The sequence below is a fragment of the Peromyscus leucopus genome, chromosome 4 (assembly GCF_004664715.2).
Source record: "Peromyscus leucopus breed LL Stock chromosome 4, UCI_PerLeu_2.1, whole genome shotgun sequence".
Lineage (NCBI taxonomy): Eukaryota > Metazoa > Chordata > Mammalia > Rodentia > Cricetidae > Peromyscus > Peromyscus leucopus.
Window position 1 is genome coordinate 4,900,781 of NC_051066.1, and position 22,168 is coordinate 4,922,948.

At 42.8% G+C, this 22,168-nt stretch overlaps 1 protein-coding gene across 2 annotated transcripts in view; it reads left to right on the forward strand.

Annotated features, from left to right (window-relative positions):
- The first annotated feature begins 11,555 nt into the window (after positions 1-11,555).
- The window catches only part of Pbx3 (PBX homeobox 3), a 193,375-nt gene continuing 182,762 nt past the window's right edge, over positions 11,556-22,168 (forward strand). For both annotated transcript variants that reach the window (XM_028886055.2, XM_028886057.2), the window contains exons 1-2: positions 11,556-11,870; positions 12,693-12,766. In XM_028886055.2, the coding sequence (XP_028741888.1) occupies positions 11,671-11,870; positions 12,693-12,766 (274 nt within the window). In that variant the 5' untranslated portion in view covers positions 11,556-11,670. The remainder of the gene's footprint in view (positions 11,871-12,692; positions 12,767-22,168) is intronic.

Below are 22,168 nucleotides of genomic sequence, written 5' to 3' on the forward strand. Positions count from 1 at the left end.
TGTATGTTTATGGGCATGGCTCATTGTGTAGCCTAGAATTCACCATGTAAACCAGATTGGTCTCCAGCTCACATGGATCTGTCCGCCTTTGCCTCCTGAGAGCTGGGATTTAAAGGCACCTGCTGCCTGCCCTGCTTTCTCTCCTTTATCAGTACCTTTCTCCATGTCTCCCTGGTCAGTTGAACAAGACTTGTCCCAGAAGTCTAGGGGTTGCACATCCTTGATTTAAACAGACAGCAAACATGTCCTCCTTTCTTCCTTTTGAGATTATCATTTAATTACAACATTTCTCCCTTACCTGCCTCCCTCCAAACCCTCCCATATACCCATCCTTGCTTCCCTTTAAATTCATGGCCTATTTTTAAAAAATTAATTGTAACTTGGCCATGGTGGCGCACGCCTTTAATCCCAGAACTTGGGAGGCAGAGGTAGGTGGATCTCTGTGAGTTCGAGGCCAGCCTGGTCTACACAGAGAAACCCTGTCTCAAAAAGTCAAACACACACACACACACACACACACACACACACACACACACACACACACACACCAGGAGAGGACAAAATTTAGGGAAAATATCTCAGGAGCTTTTTTGTACAAATATAAGACCTTAAATACATATCTGAAGGCACTTTACCTTATTAACATGTTATTAATTATAATGGTTAAAAAAGCCTCTATGAGTCCATTTGAGTTGTTTCTGTGTTTAAATCTGAGCTAGAAATTCAAAATGGAGGAGATCACCAAAGGTACCATGCAGTGGCTTCTAAGAGAAGGGAGTTTCCAACCTGCACATAAGTTCTTAGGAGATAGTATCACCAAGAACTCTTTGATGGCCCCCTTATGGCTAGAAAAAATAATTTTAGAAAATGCATTTTTGGATCAGCATATTGTAGCGTAATTCTTAAAGAAACTTTGACTTTAAATCAGTTTTATTGTGAGCCTGGAAAAGAGACAGGACCAGAAGATGAACCTGGTGTTGACAAGAAGCTGGTAAAATAAAAAGAAATATACCATGGGGCTACTTGTTTTGAAGAAATGAGACTTGGGATTTATGCACCACCTTAAAAAGTAATCTCTCCAGGCACACCATTCAGCATCTATTCAAACCTTGTCTGCAGCTTTTGGATATTTCATATGGAAGGACATCCCTTTGTTTTATAACAGTGCTTTTAAAACATATCCCACTTGTTCATTTAGTTAACAAACATTGTGTAGGAATCAATTATATCCTAGGTACAGTTCAGGATATAAAGCTGCGTGCGTGTCAGCAGACCCTGCCTTCAAGTTAGCGGGTATATAAAATAAATTCCTGGAAGCTGCATTAGAAGTAGACCAACTCTTGTGCACCACGGGTGGGAACACAAAATGGCAGTAACAGTAGGGAAAGTGGCAGGGAGGGCTCTCCAAAACTTAATAGTAGCAATATTCTATTCCATATACATAAGTAAATAAATAAATACAGCTATTATGGAACTCTGAGAATGGAAGAGAAGCTGGAGTCTGAGCCAAATGGCTGGCTTGAGGGTGAATCAATGAGACGGTTGGTGATGGAAAAAGTAGGGAGAGAAGAAAGAGGAGAAGGAGGAGGAGAAGAGCAGGGTGTGGTGGTGCCTTCCTTTAGTCCAAGCACTGGGGAAACAGAGGCAGGAGGATCTCTGTGAGTTCGAGGACAGGCTGGTCTACAAAGCGGTGAGGTATAGGATGAGGATAGGTGATGTTAAAAAGGAAGAGATAAAGAAAAGGGAAAAGGAAATGAAGGCAGACAGAAGAAAGGGCTAAGTAAGTGGAGCCTGCAAGCCTCGAGTCCCAGCTACTTGAGAGGCTGAGGAGGAGTGTGGCTTGAGTTTGAGCTGGATACTAGTCATTTATAGACAAGAAAGCTGAGAAGTAATATGATGGAGGCTAAGTAGCACAGTGTGAGTTTGGATCCAGTACCATGGAGGTTAGTAGCACAGTGTGAGTTCAGATCCAGTACCATGGAGGTTAGTAGCACAGTGTGAGGATCTAAGTTGGCTCCAGTCTGCCTCCAGTCTGCCTGCAGCTCTTTTTACTCATTTTTTAATGCTAGGTATTAACCATAAGGCCTCATGCATGATAGGCAAGTGCTCTACCACCAAGGTATAGTCCAGACATCTTTTTACTTTTAATGCGACATCAGGATGGCCTTGAATTCACTTGTAGTCCAGTCAAGCCTTATCTTTGGGAATCTGCTGGTCTCAGCCCCATGGATGGCTTGAATTACAAGCCTGTATCACTAGGCCTGGTCAGACCCACAGACCTTATTAGTGGCCATAACTTTACTCTCTCCTAGACCCTGGTTTCCTTGTTAATTAGTATTAAGTTTGTGTTTGCCTACATATACTGGAAATATGTTCACAACACTGGCTTAAAAAAGGATACAATTTCATTCCTCTCCCAGTAAGAGATGTCTGGAGGAGGCAATAAGTGCTGGCATCATTCCTTGGTTGGTAATGTCCTGTGCCATCCAGAACCTAGGATCTTCAGCTCCTGCTTTGCTATTTCAGATCATGTCCACCATTCTCAAAAGCTATCTTGTGGTCCAAGATGACTCCTTCACCGCAGGCTGAGGAGAGGAAGGGAAAAACATGCAAAAAACTACTTTAGACTAAGGTAGGCTTAGTGAAAAGTAGTTTAAAATTCTATATGTACTTCTCAAAGACAGAAGGTGCAGTCACATGACTCAGCTTCAGGAGGGCAGAGGCATGGAACTTGTTCAAATGGAAAGCATCTTGATGCCCAGGGAAAAGGACCTTTAAGAAGGTCTGGCTTTTCACCCACAGCTGTCCATGCACCTTATCTTCTGTTCATCTCTAGGGCACTGGTGATAAAATTCTGAAGCTAATTGCCTGAATTAGCTTTAATCCAATTAAGGGCATGGAAGCCAGCCAGAAGTTCAGGGTTCCCCAGGCCTTCTCCATTTCTGATCAGGTTGATTATGAACTTGAGCATTTCCCGTGTCGCTTCTTAGCTGAGTTCAGTAATTTGCTGGAATGACACAGAACTTAAGAAAACACTACAATTGTGTTTACGGCAGTGTTGTAAATCAGGACCAATCAAAAGGATGGGGCTCCTAGACTGATGCATTTGCCAAGCAGAAAATTCCACAGAACATTGGTGTCCAGAATTTTCACTAGGACTTTGTAGTAGGTTTGAGTGAAAAATGTCTCCCATATATTCAGGTATTTGAACACTTGGTCCTCCCCTGGTGACTCTGTTTGGGGGATATTGTGGAACCTTTAGGGAGAGTGGAGCCTTGTTGAAATGTCAAGGTCAATGGCAGTGGGCTTTGAGAAATTACAGCCTCATCCCGTTTCCTGATGGTTCTTTATGTTTCTTGTGTATGAATGAAATTGTGATCAGCCATTTCTTTCTCCCACTGAATGTCACATCTTCCCCTGATATAATGGATTCTATCCTACTAGAACCATAAGCCACAATCAATTTTCTTTTTTCAGTTGCTTTTGGTCATGGGATTTTTATCATAGCAACAGGAAAGTAACTAATGCAGTGTAGGCAGGCCTGACTGAATCCTCTCCTTCCCTCTGCAGAAAGGTGAAGCTGGCTCACAACCCCAACCTTCTAGCCATGTCATTGGTCTTTCTGGTGATAAGCTGCTTCATTATGTCTTTAGCGTAAAACCAGGTGTTATATAAGAGCTCATGAACAATACTATTTCCTATCACTTGGTAAAGTCCAAGGGTTTTGGATGTTACTTCACAGGAAATCAGTTCAGAGAGCAGACTACCTAGCTCACACACACCTGTTATCCTAGCACTTGGGAGGTAGAAGTAGACAAATCAGGAGTTCAGGGATATCCTCTGCTACAGTTTGAGGCCAGACTGGGCTACTTGAGATACTGTTTTAAAAACAAAGAAGAAACAACATATCTGCCAGGTGTGGTTGCGCACACCTTTACTCCCAGCACTGGGGATACAGAGGCAGGTGGATCTCTGTGAATTCAAGGTCAACCTGGGCTACATAGTGAGTTCTAGGCAAGCCAGCGCCACATAGTAATACTCTGCCTCAAACTAATCAACCAACTGATAAAAACCACACAATCAAACTTACCACAAAACACGGTGTAATAGTTTTGGTTTTTTTCAAGACAGAGTTTCTCTGTGTAGCTTTGTGCCTTTCCTGGAACTCACTCTGTAGCCCAGGCTGGCCTCGAACTCACAGAGATCAGTCTGGCTCTGCCTCCCAAGTGCTGGGATTAAAGGCATGCGCCACCACCGCTGGCTACATCAACCACCACCTGGCAACACAGTGTAATAGTTTAATGGTGGAAAGTAACCTTGGGTTGAAGCCAAGGGGCACCTCAAAGCCACACCATGCAACAGAGCTCACGTCGGAGGTTTATTGGGGTGGTGGTGGTGGTGGTGGTGGTGGTGGTGGTGGTGGTGGTGGTGCAGAGGTGGCCTCTGAGCAAGAGCAGAAGGAAGAGAGAGAGGAGCAGACGGGGACATAGTGCACACACATAGGGAGAATGCTCTACAGTGGCTGCAGTGGTCCCAGTGTCAAATCTTGGCTGCTGCTGCTGTGTCCTGCTAGGTGTACAAGGGCAGGCTGGTGTAAATGCCTGAATCCAACACACATACCCCTCAAACACAAACACAAACACAAGAGCATACCAAAACATTTGTTTTTTTAAGGTAGCAACTTGTGTTGTTCAGACTGGCCTTGAACTGGAGAGCCTCCTGCCTCAGCCTCTGGAGTAACTGGGATTACAAACACAAACACCCCATACAACGTCTTCCCCCTAATATGTGCCAGGCATTGCGCTTACTCTCTTTCTCCCTCCCTCCTTCATTCCCTTCCCTCTGCTTCTCCCTTTCTTTTTCCTCGTCCAGTGCCTCTGTCATCTACCTACAAATAGCAGAAAACTCTCTATAGAAGTTTCCAATAGGAACTAAACCCATGTATGCCTTCCCTTGGAGATTCAGTGGTAATTGCTGGTTTGGTGTGGATGCTCAGCAGCATCTCCAGACGACCGGCTCTCCCTAGCTCTCATTCTTGCATATTGTGTTTAATCTTACCTTTTAATTTTATTTATTTATTATTTATCATTATTTATTTATTTATTTTTTATTTATTTATAATGAGACTGGCTCTCTCCTCTATAGCCTTGGCATTTTTGGAACTCACCATGTAGACCAGGCTGGCCTCAAGCACGCAGAGATCTGCCTCCCTCTGCCTCCTCAGTGCTGGGATTAAAGGTGTGCACCCCCATTCCTGGCAATTTTACTTATTTTTGTTTGATTTTTAAATTATAATTATTTATTTGCACTATGTGTATATTGTGTAGGGTGTCTGCCACATCATGTATGCCATTTGCTGGATCAGCTCTCTTCTCTCCACCATGGAGGTTATGGGAATTGAACTCTGGCTATCAGGCTTGGCAGCAAGCACCTTATCTGCTGAGCCAACTAGCTAGCCCTTGGGACAAAGGCAGCCCAGGATGGTTTAGGCTCACTAGATGAAGATGACTGTGATCTTCCTACCTCTATCTCTTATGCACTAGGATTATAGGCCTGGGTACCACACCCACCTTCATGATTATTTTTGACAAATGTTTTATTGCATGTATTTATTACTATAAAGTATTTGCAGAAAAAAATGAGAAGCTAATACAGGGCTTCTCAGTGTCGTATACTCTGTTTCTCTATCTAATATGGTACCATTCTAGTTTCAGTCTGCTGCCATGACAGAACACTCTGACTCTAAGCAACTATGGGGAGGAAAAGGCCTTATTTCGCCTTACAGGTTATAGTCAATTATTAAGAGGAATCTGGACAGGAACTCAAGCAATAACCAGAAGCAGAAACCATGGAGGAACACTGCTTGGCTCAAGCTTAGCTAGCTTTCTTATACAGCCAGGATCGCCTACCTCAGGATGTCACTGCCCACATGGGCTGGGCCCTCTCAGATACATTAATAATTAAGACAATCCCTCACAGACATGCCCATAGATCAATCTGATCTAGGCAAGTCCTCAATGGAGGCTTTTTTCTTAGATAAGTCTATGCTGTACTGAGTTGACAGTTCATGCTAACTAGAACAGGTACCTTTGCTATTAGCTAAATTTCATAGTTTAGAGCTTCTTAGTTTCTTTTTTCAATTTGTTATATTTCCTATTCCAGATTCCATACTGGGTATGAGATAAGATCTTGTCATCAGGTTGCCTTAGACTATTCTTACTTGTGACAGTTTTCACATTCTTTGCAAATAATGAATTTGACAGCTTCAGGGAGTATTGGTCAAACATTTTGTAGGATGTCCTTCAGCTGGGACTGGTCCAAATGTTTCCCTTATGGTCAGACGTGGTTATGAGGTTTGGAAGGAAGGTAAACCTCCAACCATGTTGAGTTTATCCTTATATGATCTTTTCCTTATCACTAGATGGCTCCTGCTGCCATTCAGGAATCATGACCATGTTCACCAATGGAGAGAGGCATAAGACACAAGAAAAGACTCATGGCTGGCTGGCTTTATTTCTATTCATAAGATCACCCCTCAGTCCTGACAGGCTCAGAGGATAGGGATCACGACTGTGACTAAGCACATAGCCATCAGTGTGACCCATGCAGCAGGGATAAGGTGGGAAACTGATGACAAGCCAGCAATTGAGAGGTCAGCCCTAGTGCCTTCTGCGCATGGAGACTGCACCGAACAATCACCACAAGGAACCAAAGCATATAAATGATGGCGCTCTCTAGCAAGTTTCCCAGAAATTATGTATCCCAATCAATATTCTCCCTCTGTCCTCTGTCCCTGTCTCTCAAATGTTCCCACTGTGTAACTCAGGCTGGCCTCAGATTCTGAATCCTCCTGCCTCAGCCTCTTTAAACAGCCTTATTGTAGAAAAGTGGACTGTTATCCACTGGCCCTTTGATTAGGCTACATGTCACATAAGCATTAAATGTGAAGACCAGTTCTAGAGATTCATGTCTAAAACAGTAGAAACAATGGAACCATGACACTCTATGGAATTTTCTAGTTAGCTTGTTACTGCAATAAAAAACTGACCAGCTCAATTTGGAAGAAGAACACATTATAGTCCATCATTAAGAGAAGTTAAGTCAGGAACTCAAGGCAGGACCTTGGGTTCAGGAACTGAAGCGGAGCCCATGAAGGAACGATGCTGACTTGCTTGTTTTTCCTGGCTTGTCTACCTACCTTTCTTATACTTCCCAGGACCACCTACCCAGGGAGAGCACTGCTCACAGTAGGCTTAGTCCTCCCACATTAATCAGCAATTAAGAAATACCCCATAAACATGCCCACAGGCCAGTCTGATGGAGGCGGTTTTGCAGCTGAGTCCTTCTGCCCATGCAGAAGTTTTTGTGAAAAATTGATCAGCACAAACAATAAGTACTGCGACAGCTTTCCTCAAATGACAGCATAGAAAGTCTGACCTGGCTGGGGCGAGGCTGTGGTAGGGAGGAGTGCTTGCTGGGCAAGCATGAGGCCCCAGTTCAAAGACCCCACGTGAAAAGCTAAGCATGGTGCGAGAGTCCCTGCAGCCACAGCATTGCTGTGGGCGAAGAAAGAGCTCTGGAGCTGCCTGGCCGCCAGCTTAGCTCCAGGTTCTGTGACAGGCCCTGCCTCAATGGAGTAAGGTGGAAAGTGACACATGAAGTCCTTCTCTGGACTTCACAAGGCACATGGGCTGAAGTGCCTGAAGACACCTTATATGCATACACCACAAAGAAAATGGGATTTTTTTCTTAGAGAGCTAAGTTCTATTTTTTCTTCTTTAGACCAAACCAGTTATATATTGAAGTCACATCTTAAAATACCTTGCCCTTAACACCACTTTGTCACCGTTAATGTTACAAGAATGCCCACTTGCCAAAAGTAAATTACGTTTTCCTTGACTTTTAAAGTAATCACCGCTTTAGAAACAGCAAAGATAGATTTAGGCACTTAGGGAGGGATCTATTCTATTAATCTGTGAAGGCTTGGCTATGACTTACATTACTAAGCAGAGATAAGGGAACCTCCAATATGAGGGGCCAAGATGTAGCTTAGTTGGTAGACAGTTTGCTTAGCATGCATGATCCCTGGTTCCATCCCTAACAGAGCATAAAACAGGTATACATACTGTAATATTAGCATTGCCGAGGGTAGAGGCAGGTAGGTTCAGGGTCATCCTTAACTACATAGTGAATTCAAGCCAGCCCAGAGTATACATCATAACATATGTTAAAAAACAAAACAAACAACAGCCACAGCAGCAGCAACAGCAATGAGAGAGAGAGAGAGAGAGAGAGAGAGAGAGAGAGAGAGAGAGAGGTGAGGGTAGCTAGAGAGATGGATCAGTGGTTAAGAGTCTGGGTTGCTCTCCCAAAGGACCCCGTTTTGATTCCTAGCATCCACATGGAAGCTGAAAATTGTCTGTAATTCCAGTCCCAAGGGAATCTGACACCCTCTTCTGGCCTCTATGGACATCAGGCATGCATGTGGTGACAGGCACTTGCAGACAATGCGTGCGCGCGCGCACATACACACACACACACACACACAAAATAAAAAAAATCTTAAAAAAAGGTTTATACTTCACCTCAACTACAGTTGCCAACGAGCCTGTGAAGAAACCCTGCTAGGACCGACTAGCATTTATTGCTTATCATATTAATAATAATCAAAAGGGAAGCTTCCTAAGCAAAAGGCCCACCTGATCTCACTGTGGAAGCATCAGTTTTCTATAGAACCAATGACCACCGATTTAGAGGTGTGTGCCATAACCTAGTTGCAGATGGTAAGCCTTTAACAAGTTTGTTTTATTCCTAATTGCTGGCATTTGCTTAAGTGTTTCCTTAATTCTAATTTATGTTTTTATGTTCTAGTTTGTTTACATAGCCCATAGTTCCCAATCGTCTTTATTTGCTTAAGTGTTTCTTTAATTTTATTTACATTTTTATATACGTTGCTTTGCTTACATAACTCACTGTTTGGAGTGGGCTAGGAATAACCATAAATCCCCATTGCTAATTAGCCTCATCCTCATGACTGATTAGTCAAGATTATGAGCCTAGAAGGAGGGCAGGAAGGAGGCCTAACAGTGACTCAGAGTATCCTTGAATTTTAGAGCTGGAAGGAATCCGAGAGCTTACAGCATCTTTCAGATAAAATTCTGTGAGTTTTACATCCTCAGCATTGGAGAATCACAAAATGTTGTCTGCTTGCTCTTGCTCCTTTATGCAAAAAAAAAAAAAAAAAAAAAAAAAAGGTGTAAGGATTTGGTGACAGTTTGAAAAACAAGTTTAGAGTAGAGAAAATCCAATCAACGATGGCTGTAACTCATAATGAGGGCTTGAAGAATCAGCAACTTGACACACAGAGGAGCAGGGAATATTAATGAACTCAAAGGAGGCTCTTTGGACTTAAGCAGGGTGGGTTGTCTGGAACTCCTTCCTCAGCAGCTGTGCAGTTGGTAAGGCTTGTAGCTTGCCTGGCCCGTGAGCTTGGCTGTTTGCGTTGCAGTGGGGAGCATTTAAAAGCACACTCAACATACGAAGGAAAGAACCTGGAACTGAGTAGCCTGCTTTATTCCAAGACTCCATCTGGCATTTAAAGAACTGCTTGTCCTACATTCAACCCTGCAGAGTAACAGCCATTTTTCATTTCCTCACACCCCTATTTTTAGTTTCAGGTAAGACAGCTTATTGAGTCTGAGGAAGGAACATTTAGACTTCAGAACCACCCAGTTCAAGACCTAATCTAGGGTGATCTCCGTGAATCTAAAACGAGATCATGTTGAACCTCCAGCCTGAGAGAGGAGGTGCAGAGCAGAGCAACCTCATGACTCCACCTCAGGTGGAGGTCCTGAGTCCAACACCGTTTAAACCTTTAATCTCTCACGGGCAGAAGGTGTTGGATGAAGAGGTGTTACAGGTACATGAATTGTAGCTGCCAAAGGGGTAAGTTGACAAGCGAAATCCAATCCATTCTAAACAAACGTGTCTGTGAGACTAACAGCTTGCTCTCCGCAGATTCTGCACACCTGCCAGAGTAGTCCCCGGATCACCCGGACTTGTAGAGTGTGCAAAGTGCAGTTAGTTTAGAAATTAGTCCTGGACTTCACTTTCAGTGACATTTCCATATGCTACCCTTTCAGGGAAGGGCTCCGTCCATGCGAGATCCCGGGCTCCCACTCTAACAGGTCACTCTTTGAGGGACCACACAAGGCCCCAGCGCCGGCGCCAACTCCCAGCTCTGCCTTCTGGGTTACTATGGCGACCGCGGGAGGGGCGGGGCTCTGGGACCCTCTTTCCCGGTCTCAGCCCAAGACTTTCGAACGCTCCAATTGGGACAACCCTTCCTTGCCTCTGTCCCGCCTCGTTCAGCGCTGGGAGCGATGCGATTGGCCCCGGGCTCGCGGCCTTGTGCCCAGAGGGTACCACCTCTTGACAGGAAGAGCGGGAAAGTGTACCAGGCACTGTCCGAGGCGTGAAGCTCACCTCACGCAACGGGGGGCCACGCGGCTGGCTTTGGGGAGACTATCCCGGCCCCATACACCACCCCCAAGTCCCCTGCTGTTAAGAACAGGAAAGGAGCAGGAGCCGGGAGGCAACACTTTCCCGGCCGGGGCTGTCCATCTGTGGAGCGCGGGCGCGACGAGGCGTGGGATGCCCGGGCGCGCTCTCCGGTGCCCCAGAACCGAGGCCGGAGGGGACGGTCCCAGCCCCGGGGGCGGGGCCAGCGGCGGCGGCGGGAGGCGCAAGGCCCAATGAGCGCAGGCCCCGCCCCCGGGGGCGGGGCACCGGGCGCTCCCCCGCCCTCCTCCTCGCCCCTGCCCCTCCCCCCGGGCGCCGGGGCCGCAGTGAGTGAGTGGCACTGGCAGCCTGTCAATCCCTCAGCCCAGCGGCCTCCGAGCCCGGTCCGCGGCGGCTGCTGGCTGGGTGCGCGGCTCCGGAGGTGGCGGCGGCGACTTCTCCCGCCTCATCAATCTGCTGTCCGCCCGGCGTGCGGCCCGCCGGGGCCCTCCACCGGGCTCCGCGCCCCCGCTGCGTCGACCCGCCCGCTCCCAAACTTTCCTCCTCCGCCCCTCTCGCTCCCCGCGGCCGGCGCGTCGGCCTCCTCCTCCTCCTCCTCCTCCTCCGCCGCCGCCGCCCGCCGCCGCCGCTCCCTCCCCGGGGCCGCCGGTGCTCCGATCCCGCCCGGCTGAGGCGGCGGCGGCGGCGGCGGCGGCGGGCGGCTGAGGGAGGGGACCGTTCATGCTGGTGCGGGCGGCGGCGGCCGCGGCGTCCCGGCAACTCGGCTGGCGCTGAGGACCAAGTTGCGCGGGGCCGCCCGGCGCGGCGCGGGGCGCTGAGGAGGCGGCGCGGCGGCCGCGTGAGGGCAGCGGGCACCGCCGCCTCCGCCTCCGCCAGCGCCAGCGCCAGCGCCGGCGAGCGCACCGCTTCCGCCCGCCGCTGTCCTCAGTCTCCGCCGCGGCGGAAGCCGGAGCCGGACGCCGGTCCGCGTCCCCTCAGTCGCGGGGCCTCGCCGGGCCGGGCCACCCCCTCCCGCGCGGGCGGGGAGCGCGCGGCCGCCTCCCCCTCCCCCTCCCCCTCTTTCTTCTCCTCCCTCGCCGCCGCCGCCGCCGCCGCCGCCTCAGCCTTCGCCTCCGCCGCCGCCGCCCGCTCCCGCCCGCGCGCGGCGGGATGGACGATCAATCCAGGATGCTGCAGACTCTGGCCGGAGTGAACCTAGCCGGCCACTCGGTCCAGGGGGGCATGGCTCTGCCGCCTCCCCCTCACGGCCACGAAGGGGCGGACGGCGACGGCAGGAAGCAGGACATCGGCGACATCCTCCACCAGATCATGACCATCACCGACCAGAGCTTGGACGAGGCGCAAGCAAAGTTGGTGTCGTCTCATTAAGCATCTTTTGTGTGTGTACGGGAGCCGGGCTCGGGTGGCTCCCTGGACCGGGGCCTCAGTCGCGGGCGGGAACTTTCTCCGCCGGCCCGGGCCTGCCGGGCACTCGCCGTGTCCCACACCGCGCGGGAAAGTTGCTCGCCGGGCTCGGGACAGCCTCGGTCCGTGCTTCGTCCGTGCCCTGCTGCCCGGCCCCCTCCTCGGATTTAAACCTCCCGCCCGGACTCGGTTGCACTCCGCGTCCCAGCCGTGCCCCGGGCCGTGCCGCAGAGAAGCGCAACTTTCTCCGCCGGCCCAGACTCCCGGCGTCCACTCCCCTCTGCCGCTCCGGGGTGACCGGCTGCTCCCCCGCAGGTCCCGGTGCGGAGCACCAAGTTCTCTAGGAGGGAGGGCCGCTTTGCAAACTTTGCGGAGCTGTCACCCGCCGATTAGCCGGCGGCGGCCGGCCTCCGCGCCCGCTCCCCCTGCGGAGCTCGGGCGTGGGGTTCCCCTCGGCGCCCGTCTGGTCCCTGGGGTCCCCGCCGCGGCCCCCGGAGCGGAGCCCCCCGCACGGGTCGCTTCTGCGTTCGCCGAGGCTGCTGACGGCCCTGCAGATGGGTCGCGCTGCTTTCGGGCTGGAGCTCTCTCCGCTAGAGCTTGCCTCCAATCGCGAACTAGTCAACTTGAGTTTTTGTTGACTTCCCGTGGTTCAAAAGAGCTTTCCCACACCGGGGTCTGGTTTTAAATCTTGGGTCTAACTTAGGAAGGCGCCATATTATTCCAATAGGTGATGCTAATACCTTTGTGTTTTGCTATTTGTTTTTTAGGAAACATGCTCTGAACTGTCACAGAATGAAACCTGCGCTCTTCAGCGTCTTGTGTGAGATCAAAGAGAAAACAGGTAAGATGCTGCCCGCAGTGGGCCTGGAGACCCCCGAGGTGGGGTCAGATCTACTCCTTCGACTCTCCAGTTGAGAGCTGCTGCTTTTGGGCACCGCCATCTTTGATCATTCTCTGCTTCCCACCTCCTGATCTTGAGAAAAAACTGCAATAAATCTGGAGTCTATTTCTCAATTCTGCTTTGGTGCAAAATGAAGTGTATGTGCGAATGGGGCTGGGTCGCAGTTCCTTAGGCGGTAGCCCCTGGCTGCAGTCAGGGAGGGGGCTCTAGCCATCTGCCTTCTCCTATCTCTTTTTGCCTTGTTTGTGTAGCAGTTTTTAAAAGGAGCGATGGGAAACTGCCAGGGACCAGGTGCCCGGGAGAGGCATCACCAGAACTTTGTTTGACTTGGGCAGCCTTAAGCTTTGGTTCTGCTGGTAGAAGACGCAGCTGAACAGACCGAAGTAGCAGGTCAGATTTAGTGTTTTAGGTGGGGCGATTACTTTTAAGAATCCAGGAAGGAAAATGACGTGCGTTGGCATACAGTGTATCACACCTATTAGTACTTACATTAAATTCTCTACCTTGCAACTGTTAGACTTGTAACTGAGTTTCAGTATATAAAGAAAAATGTCCACAGATGCAGACGAAACAATTTTGATGTTTAAGGCAGGAGTAGATGAGAAGATGATAGGTTCTGCAGACGTGCTAGAATGAAAATTGAAGATACATTATTAGGGAAATATTTGGTAGTTCATTTTAGTTTAACTTTCTTGTCAGACTTTTTCTATTGAAGGTATTTTTACTTTTGGCTTAATGATAAAGCTAACATAGAAGTAGGGATATAATTCACATGTTTTACTTTGTGTTTAGTTATCTTTCCTATATGACAAGCAACTCCCTTAATCAAGCTTTACCATTGATTGATTGATTTATTGATTGTATGTTTTGGGTGTATTGCTTTTTAAAGTTGCCCTTTTATAAGTTAAGGAAAGAAGAAAAAGTCAAGTCCAGTATATTGCATTTTTCAACTGATGCTCTTTCAATGGTTAAATGTTTGACTGTCCTTAAGTTGAGTTTATAAATAATTGCACACTGCCTGCAATTGTTAGGCTGGTAGTTGAGTTATACTCTGTTTAAACAGGTACTATTCATGTTCCTAAAAGTGATATGATGGCAGAAAAGATGATGGTTCTCTTAATGTATGTATGCTAAACCATAATTGCTAGTAAATACTGAAAACCTTATTTGCTTTTCATTCATGCCATGGATTTTTTTTATAATTTTTTGGTGATACACTTTACATTCTGAAAACCACAGTTATTTTAAATTATTGACTTATTGTATGTTGTTTTTTTTTAGCTACTTTTATCGTGCCTAGTGATTTAAGATGATAGATGTTTTTAATCTAACTATAAAGACACCCAGCATTGAATCTTGAAGGCTTTCAATTTGAGAGAATAAAAGTATATAATTCTTAGTACATTATATTGCTTAATTTCTGAGGGTTTTCTTGCTATCAGGGCTACACTCCAGTTTGTGCTAACAGCTGCACACTGGCACTGGGGTATTGACTGTGTTGTGAATATTAAGATTGATTCAACTTTATGTGGCACTATATTGCTAAAGAGAGGGAATTGATACTCTTCTCTAGCAAGAACCCCTTCTTATGATTTGTACTTATTTATTTTTTGCCCCTTTAAAGTTTTGGCCTACCCATACAGAACCATACAGCGTTTCATGCTTGGACTCTTATCAGCAGGAGAAATTCAATTAAGAAGTGTTAGTCTTCTAGTTGCTTATTTGCACAGGACTTAGTTACACCGTTCTGAAAGGAAAGCGTAGTCAACGGCATGTCAAAGGTGAGTTAAGAAAAAGAAACAAGTCTTTTCAGAGTCTGTGATGATAGTCAGGGAGCTTTGGTAGTGCTGTTGCTATTTAAGAAGCAGGGGAGAGCAGACAAAAGAAATTTCTATGTTTTGAAAATTGTTTCTGGGGCTTTCAGTGATAACTTGTAAATTAGATCCTCTTTTTGTGCATTGGCCTGCGACCCAAGTTTGCAGGTTATCTCTTTTATAAAAAGCCAGCAGCCAACAGAGTGAAGGCGGCTGTCTGGGCTGAGGCACCCCCCTGCCAGCCTTTCTGAGCTGGAGAGGGATGGGATTTAAGTACTGAGTGATTGATGGGGGTGAAGCTCTCTTTCTCTGCTCCTTTCTCCCCTACCATCCACAGCTCTGCCTCATGCTCCCAAACCAGTTTTAGAAGGAGACAGGATCGCTAGACTCAGAGCCCTCAATTTGAAATAAAACAGCTGTGTAGACATTAGTGTTACCAAAGCAGAGAAAGCTGGGCAGCACATTCCAGGGCCTATCCCCCCATCTGCTTCTGCAGTCCTGCTTTAGAAACATTATGAACTTAGAGAGTAAGTGTTAGGGAATACACATATGCTACTTAATACTTTTTCTTTAAATCATCTTACTAATTTATTATCATATAATCTAAAGATTAATTACCTAGAGAAAGTTCATTTGTCGTTTGTGAATATAAACCAGAAATATGTGATGACTGTTCTGCATAATGAATGGGAGGGGCCGACAAGTGGGGAACTAGAGGGATGGGTAGGTGGGAACTGCCACTTCAGTGGAGAATTCGATTTTGGTTGTGTTTCTCTTTTAAAATAAGACAAAATCATTTAAAATTTTTCATGTATTTGTAGAACTTCCAGTAGATTTTTGAGGTTTCTGATCAGGCCGTGAATACTGCCAGTTTTGATGCACACAGGGGACTTAGTTTGGAAAACATCTTATTTCTCCTATACCAAATATGAAGTCATTCTTTTCCCCTTATGACAGATAAATGGACAATCTGCCACAATTATATTATTTTTTTGTTCAGAGTTAAGGAAAGTATACTTTTACTATAAGATGATTGCTTTTTTTAAAAAAATATATTTTATTGTAAAATTTATCCTGTAGTTATTTTAGGGTAGAAACATTTTTCATTGTTGAATTGTGACATTTATACATTTTAGAAGCAACTAAAAAGTTACAGGGTTTAAAATCAAGATACATATCTGTTTCAAACTGTGTAAGCAAGAGAAATAGTAGTTGATGGGCTAGGTTTTTCTTTAGGATGATGAAGTCATATGTTATCATCCATCGCTTATTAAATATCTCTAATGCAGTGAGGCCTGCTCATCTTCATTCTTCTATTGGTACATTTTCTTACCTATTTTTGACTTCTTTAATCTTGACTGTGAAGTGTTTCTTTTGTGAAACAATGTATCTTCAAAAACCTGCCTTTTTTACAAGACCTTTAATTATAGGGATTTAAATGAAGGAAACATTTTTTCCAAGAAAATATTTTTAATGTATACTAACCTAGCAATTTAGTATATAATCTGAAACATAGAATTGTAAAAAAAAAAAAAAAAAAAAAAAAGTGTATATTTTAAAAACCAGCATAACCTTTCCCTTTTATAATGAATGCTAGGTTAAAATACACATTGTTGATAGCTGCCAGCCAAACCCTGATTTATTGCCACACAAACCCTAAATAGCGTTCATTTACTAGTAATGTCTAATGGCAGACATGGTGGTTTGCCAGATTTGTAGGCTTTGTGAGGCTTATAAGCAGGACTGACTTGGGAAGATCATAAAACTTAATGAACTTCTCTACTGCAGGAGGTGTCCGCAGGGGAAGAGAAAGGCCTGCTTGGCTGGTTGGGCTGCTTGAAGGATTTTTTAATGTTTGAGAAGAAAATGACTATTAAAATGCTATACTTTTAAAATAATCCATCTTGAGAAAGTCAAAAGAATTTTAGGTATCAGAACTAAGACAAGAATGTAGTTTGCACATGAGTTTTGTACCCATTTAGTGTATGATCGATTAAACCTTTTATCTTTATGGCTAAAAGTGTGAGTAGCTTTCAGAGGACAGGGCAGTACTCTTAGTTAACCCTTCCATTTAATTCTTACCTTACATTTTTTGTGTTTCATTTGCATCTTTTTCTGGCCTGTTCTTTTTTTTAAAACTTTCATATAAGAATTTGCTACATTTTTTTATTGTACAGTGCTGTGTTTTTCATTTAATTTTCAATGTATAAAAAAATCAGATCAATCATCAAGTAAACATTTAGCAAAGAAATAAGAAAATTGTTATCTTTGAGTCTCAATGGTTCTGTATTTACTGTATATTTTGTTGATCTTGCACTATATCCAGTAAAGTTAACATTTGCTCTAAAGTTTTGAAAACAAATGTTTTATTACACATATGTATAATGTTTCTGTTTCAATGAGACTATTTTCTAGCTTTTAAGAGCTTTTTATTATGGACAACTCTCTCTCTTACTATATATATATATATATATATATATACATATATATATATATATATATATACACACACACACACACACAATAATATATATATGTAGAAAGAAGAGAATTTTGAACATTGTTCACCTTCAACAATGGCAACAATTGGCCAATTTTGTTTTCTCTATTACTCCTGCCCTCCTAGAATTTTTGTTGATTCAGATAGTAATAGGCCTTTAATAGTTCAAATTTTATATCAATTTTAGATAGACATTATGGTTTGTTTACACTGGGAATATTGAATGATTGAACAGGAAAAATACAAAGTCAATGTATGTTAGAATTGTCATAAATTATATTGCTTTATCAATTTTTTTCTTAAAGCCATTTAAGAATATTTTGTCAATTTTTTTCTCTTTATAGATTTATATTGTTTGCTGGAGATTGTGTAGGAAGTTTTGAAGCCTATAAGAGAATGACATGTGTCTGACTTTTCCTCCTCCCCTTTCATTCTTAAACAATAATACAATCTGTTGGTGGAAAACCTGGAAAAATTGTCATTGCCAAGCTGTTTTAGAACTGTCTGGTCTGAAGTATCATGCAGATAAACCTTTAAAATGGGATGATCTTTTCTATCCTTTTTTTTCTTTTCAATAAAAATATATTGAAGCCTGTTGTCAATACTAACTTGATCTGTGCAAGTATTCTTTTTCGTGCCTTAGTTTTATTTTTAGTGAGCTTCATTACAGATTTGTGTGGTTTTAATATTTTATTTAAGACTTTACCATGTCATTTTTATTAATTTACATAGCTTTATTCTAAATCAGAAGTATATTACTATACTGGTAATGGAGGCCCCAACTTGCTTCCAAAACACACAAATCAACCCTTTGTTTTATAACATAAAACTACATTTTTTTTCATACTGGTGATTTTCCTTTAATTAATTTTGCTTATAGTTTTAGATTTTTAGTTTATAAATTTTATAATCCGAAGCAAGATTTTAGTTAATGTCTTATTTAGCTTATATGTATTTTGGTACTGTATAGGGCATGCTGTAGGATGAAATTATATTTTATATAAAGTGAGTGTCTAAGAATTGAAACTAAATTTTCTGAACCACATAAGTCATCACTTTGTTTTATATGGATACCATATAGTATTTATTCAAAATAAATACTTGACACATCAGCACTAACATATCAAGTTAAATAAGGATTTAGACTATTTTTCCCATATTCAGGTACATGTGAAGAATTTTTAGATTTATTTTATTTCAGTATTGACACTCTGAGAATAATGTTTTATTTGTTTTCTCAGCAGGCCTGTGCTTTAGCCATTTCTCAGAGTGATGAGCATAAGTGAGGTAGTAACTGACAAAGCTGCACGGCTCCCTCCCATGCTGACCTTTTCCAAGTACTTGCTCGACTTTTATGGGCCATTCCAGCCTGGAAGTGTGAGGAGACACTCATTTACATCACAGTGTATAGTATAGTGTAAATCAGTGACTTTTTTAGGTCTGTTTACCACATTTTCTTTTCTTCTTCTTCTTCTTCTTCTTCTTCTTCTTCTTCTTCTTCTTCTTCTTCTTCTTCTTCTTCTTCTTCTTTTTTAACAAACTTATTGATGTTAATGAAACAAACTGCTATTATAGCTAGGTGATAGTGCTATATTTAGCAAATAAATTAAAAAGTAATGCTTGAGGGAGCCACTGAGAAAAATAAGACATCTTTTATGCTTTCAGACATAGAACATATTAGAAAACAAATTTCAGTCTTAAAATCTTGATTTTAACAATGCTCTTTGTAAACAGACAGTTAGAATCCCTTATTACCTTTTTTATAGACATGACATAAACATAGGATGGCTATAGTTTTTAGTGTAAAGTGTGGCTTGCTTGTATTGTACACTGTATGAATAAAGTGTGATATCTAGCAAAGGAGTTAATTCAAACAAATGTGTTAAATTGAATATGCATAGCATTTTTTCTATTTACTCTACACATAGTAACAATTATTACTGAAACAAAGTAATTATGGATAAACATACTTGTTTAAAGTTTTATATTTGTTTTCTTTCAGTTTAAGTATTTTAAAAGTGATGAGCTGTTTTGAGTACTAGCCCTTTTTGTGTGATCATATTAATGAGTTTTTGGTATACAGTGTAGTTCTTTTAATGCTGATGATTTCTCCTGATGTTTAAACCATTATTTAGGAGATGCCAGCATATGTTAGTGCAAAATGATTTTGTTTTGTTTTGTTTTATGTGGTACATCCGTTTTCAAAGCATATTTCTTAGGCATCAGCATCCAGCAGGTGGCTTTTTACATTAAAAAATTCATAAATTTTAAAATCCCATAAAATTTTATTTCAAATTCAAATTAACTGATTGAGAATGTCAACATTTCCAGTGTCTCTATATTAACATTTATAATAGAACAAATGGTTGCATATAGGAATTATCTGCAGCATAATCTAAATTAAGATTCTAAACAGGCATTACAGATGCTGGTAACTTTGGCAATTATCATTTTGTTTGGTGAACAGTAGTAAAACAGTGTGCGGTAAAAGTGTTTAGAGAGAGAGGATAAATAAATTGAACAGTTTTGCAATGCAAAGTGGTTTGTGGTGTTTTTGAGGATTTCTTGGCTCTCTCTTAACTGCTATTGTGAGCCTGGAGCAGATTTCCCCATTGCTAATGCCCTAGAAGTATTAATTCACTTTGATATGCTAATTAGAGGGCATTATGCAAGAAATGAGATTAAGTGGCAGCATGAAGCCATTTGCCTGTCAGTAAATTGAGAGCTTTAGCATCAGGAGGAGCTTTGTTTTTTTTTTTTTTTTTTGGTATGTGTTTTGTTTTTTCTTTTTTTTTCTGCCCCCCCCCTCCCAGTTTCTCTTGGTTTTGCATATAAATAAAATTGATTGAAAGCTCTAGAGAAGGCTCTGGAACATTGGGCTCCCTCTCCCACCATGATTAAATGTAATATAAAATTTTCCTTTTACGTTCTGTGTGAAATTAAGAATTTGGTCATTTAATTTCTTTTTCCTGAAATGACTTTAGCAACATCACTAGTGAATTGTTATCACTTACTTATTTACCTTTTTGTAAGTGTAAACATTGTGTACCAGTGTCAGCACTAAACTGAATTTCACAAGAATGTCTACTTGGGAGAGAAGAAAGAAGCTGGTGAATGGGCTTCAAGAAACTATATTAAATGGACATTAAGATTTTGACTTGAATTCATGGGAGTTGAACCAATAAAATTAATTAGTGGTTAAACTGCCCTTTTCAACACAACCTGTGAAATTTATATTTTATTGTGTATTGACCTGTAAGATTGCCGTATTTGATTTTCATGTCGAAAACGAAATTTCTTACTTCATTCTGCTTTTACTGGTTTGTGGCTAAAGTCAGGCATTTGATTTTTGCTTCATAAGGCTACTTTGTGATTTTTCTATTATTTTGTGAGAAAATGGATGGATGCTTAAAGGGATTGAGGAAGTGGAGGAACAGCGTTCTCTGGGCTTAAGAAAAAGTTAAGATTTCTTCAGACATCTACCTGCGTAAAGCTTTGATAGAACTGCCAATTGCTGTCTAACTACAAATCACTGGGTTGGTTAGATGGAGTGTTTGGGCGAGGAATTTGTACTGAGACTGGGTTCTAGTGTCTGAATTCCATCATGTCTAGACCCAAGAAGCCATAACTTTTCAGAGCCGTATGGATAGTTTAGTCACTACAGCTGCCATGTATGTACACTATGGGGGCTTCTGTCTCCTTGGGTCTGGGTGGGCATGTGATACCTGCTAATATTACTGGAAGTTAGGAATGTGCATACAGACGTGAAGATGAGAGCCTCTTGGGACAGAGTCCTGATGACAGTTGTGTGGGATGAGGACTTAGTAGATAACATATTAGCTACTTTTTTTTTCTATATGAAATACTGCTTACTTTAGATTTTTGTCTCTTTTCAGACTCCTCATTTGTCTCTTGATTACTTACACAATTTTATTTTAAACACATGAAGCTATTTTCTGTTGAAACAGAGAACAAGAGCTTTGAAATTGCATATTATTATTTAAACAAAAGGCTTTTTACAAGCTTTCAGGTAACTAAGCCTTGTAAATAAAGCTTCATGGAAGACTTATAGGGACATGGCATTTAATGAAAAGTCAGTCACTGCATTTAAAAAAAAGCTGAAATGGCAGCTTGCTATGTACTATGCAGGTGTCCTCAAATGAGGAAGAAGTGACTTGGACAGTCTTATAACTTTGTTTTTCTTGCTTCCTCACCTCCCCTTAAAAAAAAAAGAAAGAAACTGCCGATGAAGGTACTTGGAATTCATAGTCAGATATATCATTTTCAACTTGGAATAGGAACTAGAGCAGGAAATTGATTTTATATTTATTATGAAAGCAAGAACTCTGCCACCAACTGACAGCCGTCCATGTTTTAGTTTGTGATAATTGTTCACAGACATTACTCTGCAGTTGGTCCAGGTTATTTATAATGTTGATTGGGAGTGTTGGTCCATTGAAAGGTATGTGTATAATGAACATCTTTAATTAAATCAGGAAAAACTGAAATATTTTGTTTTTCTTTTCCACCAGATCTTGGGTGTAGGATTAACTGTCAGCACAGCTAAGAACAAGTTACAATAGATTGTACAATGATTTCTCTGGCATCATGGATGTATTTATTACCATTTTTGAACAAATTATACTAACATGAAAAGTTGTGTTTTGAAATGATTGTGTGCTAGATAAGGCGATACATTACAGGAATGGTTGGGTTTATGGAGCTTTATGTAGAGGTTTTCTCAGAAATTATAGCACAGGGCTGTCACTATAAAACCTAGTGATACAGTTGGTAATAACATACAGGGAAGATATTTTTAGGGTTTTCACTTGTTATTCAAATAAGTGAAAACCCTCCAGTTTTTCTTATCATATTTCTTTGTTAGAATCAGTGCTAAAAAAGGAAGGAATTCTTTTAACTGTGTAGGGCGTGGTGTTGACTTGTCTGCGTGTGCTCCTGCTTGGCACTTGTTAGAGCTATGGCACAGTGCTGAGGACAGCCTCAGGAGCTCATTGGCATCTTCGTTCA